This window comes from Ipomoea triloba, chromosome 15 (assembly GCF_003576645.1).
Source record: "Ipomoea triloba cultivar NCNSP0323 chromosome 15, ASM357664v1".
NCBI lineage: Eukaryota > Viridiplantae > Streptophyta > Magnoliopsida > Solanales > Convolvulaceae > Ipomoea > Ipomoea triloba.
In genome coordinates, this window is record NC_044930.1 from 4,383,925 (window position 1) to 4,389,867 (window position 5,943).

The 5,943-nt window shown below is 32.1% G+C and overlaps 1 protein-coding gene across 1 annotated transcript; it reads right to left on the reverse strand.

Moving 5' to 3' along the window:
- Positions 1-616: 616 nt before the first annotated feature.
- On the reverse strand, positions 617-2,234 carry LOC116007251 (peroxidase P7-like). Its single transcript, XM_031247878.1, has 4 exons — positions 1,992-2,234; positions 1,655-1,846; positions 1,130-1,295; positions 617-1,010 (listed from the first exon to the last, which is right to left on the reverse strand). Exons 1-4 carry the CDS (start codon positions 2,217-2,219, stop codon positions 628-630), a joined length of 969 nt encoding a protein of 322 aa, XP_031103738.1. The 5' UTR covers positions 2,220-2,234; the 3' UTR covers positions 617-627.
- Positions 2,235-5,943: the final 3,709 nt, after the last annotated feature.

A 5,943-nucleotide genomic window follows, 5' to 3' on the forward strand; every position in this document is an offset into this window, starting at 1 on the left:
TACTGGTCATAATTTATTGGGATCAAAGACAATGAAATCAATATATCACCTCTACAGAGATTCAACCGTATAAGTGCTAGATTGAAACTCGTATAGGCAAACCCTAACCATGTTGTTCAAACAGCCGGATTGGTAACGACAAAGTTTCAAATTCAACTTTTCATAAAAATTATCTATAGCCTTCTTGATTTAAGTCGGTTAGTTATGAACAACTTATGCTGATTTACCTTCTTGTGATCATTTACTGACTATGACCACAAGAAGTTATTTACCTAGAGCGCACTTTCAAATATCAGCTGTGAGTTTGGCCACCCCACCCCTATTCAAGCTCAAATAATATAAAACAATTCACGTGTTTTCAAAGTAACGTAGGTAAATAATCTTGTTGTTCATAAACAATATGCACTTTGTTAAGTAGTAATAAGGTTCATATTCATTCAAATCAAGTACCTAGTAAACATACAACATCTTGAAATTGAAGTGAGCACAAACCAACTGCACATACATAATCTTTAGAGTGTTTGAGTGACCTTCAGGTCATTATTCAAAGTAAAAATTACATTTATAAGACTTTATTTGGTTATATTTGATCATTAAAACTATAATCATTGGCGTTTTCAACAGAGCTCAATTGATTTTTCTACAATTCTTCCTAATTTGGCCATTTGAACCGGTGAGAGGGCTGAGATTATCCATTTTTGCCATAGCATTCGCAAAATCTGAAGCGAAAGTAGAAGGATTTGAACTATAAGTCTTGACTAAAGAATCTGTAAAACCTCCATTGAAGAGCTCCTGGTCTGAATGCATCAGCCCTTTTTGACTCAACAAGTTATTAAAGTAAACATTATCAAACGAGGTTGAACTACTATCAAGTGAAGCGAGATTGTTGTCGCCCCCACTTGGAGGACAGATTGCCTGCATTGATCTAGCAAATGGAGCATTTATATTGGTATCATTATAAATTCTATTTCGGAAGTTCGTACACCTAGCTTTTCCTATTGTATGAGCTCCTGCATGCACAAAATTAAGTGAAAAGTATTTAAGAATTAGGAATTAAATTATGTCCTAAGAATAGTTAGGATTAGTAACCAATAAAATTAAAACAATGTTTAAACATATGAAAACAAACCTGCGAGAGCAACCATTTCCTTAACACTAAAGCCTTTTTTAGAGAAAGCAGAAATGAGTTGACTGAGATTGGAAGCTGGTCCAGGAATATCCATGTTAGCATCACTCAAACTTGCAGTGGTTGAGTCCCTTCTGCCTAGCAAAACTTTCCAAGTAGGACCACCTAACTATAATTTTGTGACATATACACCCTTTAATGAATTAATAATTTTACAACAGGTTCAACTAAGAAAATATTAGTAAGAACATGTGCGTAACCATTTAGATATAAAAATTATGTTTTATTAACTCGGTAATCCCTTCCGAACGGGACTAATAATTTTAGTAGTTGTGGTTTAATTAGTTTTGTGATTCCTAACATGACTCGCACTTACAGCGTGTAATAATTATGTGTTTGACTTTGGTAAGAATTAGCCACAATGTTATGGACTACTTTGATTTATAAAATGTAATCCAAAATTAGTATGATTTGCAAAAATGGAAAGGAGATGTAAATAATTAAATGGAATAGGAGAATCTTCATTACCTCAACAACCGAGTCTCGAGCAACAACAGTTAAAATATCTGCACAAGATACAACATCGGGACAAGAATTCTCAAGTTGAGCTTTAATGTTATCAATCACGTCATACCCTCTAATTGATCCTCTAATCGGGTCCGCGGACTTCTCCCCCGTAAAGTTTGCAGTGTCATCCAACAAAATCGATCCATCACAACCCTATTTCAATTTTTTTTTGGAAGAAACAAAACCAAAAAAATATTGTTAATATTAGATACAACACTTCAATAAATTACTTTATTTCACTAAAGTGTATATTTACTAAAGCTAGCAGTCTTTCAAGAAGTATGGATAGAGGACTTGCATTGATGAAGCAATCAAAGAAATGGAGACGAAGCAAGGATGCACCCATTCGAGGTTCTGTTTGCACGGTGGAATGAACACTCAATTTGATTATGGAAAGGGCTTCAGGACACGACGTTTCGTAAAAATTTTTGGACAACTGAGCAGAACTCATCCCCAATATAAAGAAGAGTAGAAACGAGAGTATTAATGCAGCAATATGCATTGAAGAAAGAATTGGATTCGCCATGAAGAAAGAGAGAGTCAGAGTGTCTCAAATTTCAATAGCAGAAAGAATGAGATGGCCTGGCTTGTGTGTCTAGTTCTACCTCTCTTCATTTATTTATAGCTGAGATAGGAAAGTGAGAATAAGAAACGTGATGAAAACTAGTACTCTAACCATCGTTATATTATAGATCATGGTCTAAAATAACATCGTTTCATAACTTACATAAATAACACTTAGTTTTTTTTTTTTGCGCAATCAAAAACAACGTTCATATTACATGTAATAATTTGTTAACTACATATATACCAATTGTAGGTACATAATATATTAATTACATATTTATAAAATTAATATTAAGTCCATAATAAAAACTTGCTAATTTTCAATAATCTCTTAATTAAATTATACCACAAATCCACAATCATTACATATCTCAAATACTCAATCTATGAACTTTTAATTTTTTTGTTTATTTACCTACAGTTTTGTAACTAACATATATAAACGGTGTATTTAGTAATGTCATTTTTTTCCCGACAATCAAAAACAACATAGGTACTATAGGTAAATAATCTTATAAGTGCAACTACATAACATGTTAACTCCATTTAAACCCGTTAACTACATATTTATAAAGTCATCAATACTTTAGTCCATAATAAAAATTTGTTAATTTTCAATGAAATATCTTTTAGAACTATATAATAATTATAATTGAATGTCAAACACTTAATTTATAAACATTTATAATTAAGTTTATTTACCTACATTCCATATATTATGAACTTAAAATAATAATATTATAATTACTTAACATGCATGATACATTTATAGTTAGCATATTATGTATGTATATATAACATATTATGTGTGTGTATATATGCGTGTGTGTGTGTGTATGCGCGCGCGCGCATGTGTGTACTGCAAAGGTGAATGTTGAATAAAAGAAAAGAAAAGAAACAAAGAAATCGCGCTAATTTAAATAAAACGATGTTATTTTAAATTAAGGTTTATAATGTAAAGTGGGTCATGATCCAAGATATAATTTGCCGTACTCTAAAAGGCGCTAATATGACGGGGCTAGAAAATGCTAGTCCGTCGCCAGTTCGTCTTGCCAAGGCCGGCGGGTCATTTCAAGTTGACTCATTGATTTTTTAAAATTTTAGGGTGTGTTTGGTTGGTGGGCTTAGGCATAAGGAATGGGTATGAAAGTGATTGCTTGTGTTTTGGTTGATAAGTTTGATGAATGCTACTGGGTTTGGAATACACCATTAATGAGAAAATTCATACCCTTATTAAATAAGGGTTTCATCTCCCTTCCTCCTTTCTTCCCCAACTATTAATAATCATTCTCATTCCACCCAACTACCAAACATGCAAAATACTTTCACCAAAACTTATTACCATTACCAAGTATTTGATACTCATTCCGATTTCGTAGATTCTCATGTGCGAACCAAACGCACCCTTAATTTAATTAAAGTTTAGGTATGAGTTCTCAACTCTTCTAGTTTTTCACAGCAAAAACCGTGGTTGCCTTTGGTCTCGGCAAGCTTTATGATCTAGTATTCTAGTTTTTAATTAGCTCTCTTTATTGTCCTTTATAACTCTATAGGTATCACATAACTCAATTAATTTTTTCATAACTAAACTGGACCAATTAATTTTTAAGACCAATATACTTTCTCGATCAATTGATTTAAAATAACTGATACATGTGTCTTACCAATAATTTTAATCTAAACTTATAGAAAGTTTAAAATGATATTTACAAATACCAAAGACCTTGTGGTTTAGTGGCACTCGGTTGCATCCCCACATGGGAGGGGTGGGTTCAAGCCTTAGGGAAGGCAATATTGGCTCTTTGTACTTCATTTGATAAGTAGCTATGAACAGATACTACATTATAACAGAGTCAATAGTACTAAAAAATGATATTTACAAATCCTAAATACCATAAATATTATTTAGGTGGTTAGTAACATGCCAAAAACCTCAAGCATACTTTTTACTACATAAATTTCTAACACTATCTCAACAATAAAAATCATGTGACACATTATAACTAATTAACTGTTAGGTCACATAACTTTTAATTAAACTGTTAATTAAACGACCAATCATATCTCACAAAAATTTTTCCTTTAAAATACTTGTAATATTACTCTATTTCTCAACAAATAATAAACTATTTCACAAATTTTGAAACGCTAAAACTTTTTACAAATACATGACATAGCTTAGCCTTTGCGTCGAGGTTTTGTTGAGTTGACAAAACCTTGATGTAGTGTCAATGAAAATTTTTTATATTAGTTAAACCAAAAAACTTGTGATCTAGTGTCACCCGGTTGCACCCCTATATGGAAGGGGTGGGTTTGAGCATTAGTGGAGACAATACTGACTCTTTGTGCTTCAATAGGTTAAGAAAGTAGTTATGAACAGATACTACATTGTAACTTCAAAAAAAAAAAAAAGTCAACTAAATTTATAATTAATTTTTCCCTTTAATTTACTTCCATTGATTGCTTATGAATTAGTTAAAGTAGTTTCTAGCATCAGTCGCAATCACCAACTAATTTTATGTGAGCTTCTGTGCACAATCTTAATGTGCCATTAATATTTTATTAACTAGAATTGATAAAATCACCTCTTACTTTATCTATTAAGATCAAAAGGCATGCTTCATTCAAAATACACTTTTAAAGACAGAAAAATCAAATTGTCTCATGTATTATCAATGACTGTTTAGTTTACACTTTGGATTAAAATAAGATTTAATTGGACACATTTACTTTTAAAATTTTGTTCACCTAATATTTTCTCCAGGATTCCCGCATGTAACTTTTCCACAATGCTAACATGAAATTTAAATAAAAATAATTTTGCTAACTTGTTAATTTATAACCTTGTTGGCCTTTAAACATATTCAAACCAAGAGAAAAAAGAAAACAAACAAACACTCTCTCACTTCAAATTCCTTGGACGGTTCTGATGTTATAGCGTTGCTACCTTTCTTCCTGTAGCCGCAAACAGTGGATGACCAGCTTCAAAGTCTGGTGGCTGAGGGACTCCAAAGGACAATGAAACAGCTATACCGACATGCCAGCCGATGTTGATAACCCCTCCGCCATGAATGACTCCAATGGTTCTGACGAAGCCAGCGTCTCTTCATCTGGTAATCAAGCAGCTCCTTCAAAAGCAATCAGCAAGACAAAGCGAAACATTCCCAGAATGCCAAGTAATCATTTTGACTGTAAAGCTAAGTATTTGATTTGCTAAAATCAAAGTAATTAAATTTTTTAGAGATTTTTATTTTATTTTTTTGTATTAGGTAGTAGCTAGATACTACTTTTGATCGGAATTACTATAAGTTTTGGTAATTCACTTTTTGATAGGTTTGTCATTGTATTCATCTTCATTGCTTGTCGGCTTCATTTTTTTTTATGGTAGTGTCTCTTGTGTTATTGGGTTTTTTTTGTTTGTTTGGTTTTTTTAACTAGGCTGAAATTATATGATTTTTAAGGGAAACATTGAAAGTAAGACTACAGGAAATTAAATATATTTATTTTGCTATTGGTTCCCCTATTCTAAATAGGATTAGTAGATTCTACTAATACACCTCCCAAGTCTTAATTAACACTAGTCACTAGGTAATTAGGCACATGTCGAACTAAGAAAGACGTGCTTAATTGCATGTGTTATAGCGCTAACTATAGGAGGTTATAATTAGGTTAGGCACAATTGA

Excerpts from the sequence above, each read along its gene's own strand:
- LOC116007251 (XM_031247878.1), bottom strand. The coding sequence starts at position 2,219 with ATGGCGAATCCAATTCTTTCTTCAATGCATATTGCTGCATTAATACTC. Across the intron at positions 1,847-1,991 it reads TCTTTGATTGCTTCATCAAT|GGTTGTGATGGATCGATTTT; the intron begins GCAAGTCCTCTA and ends AAATTGAAATAG. Across the intron at positions 1,011-1,129 it reads GGAAATGGTTGCTCTCGCAG|GAGCTCATACAATAGGAAAA; the intron begins GTTTGTTTTCAT and ends TTGTGCATGCAG.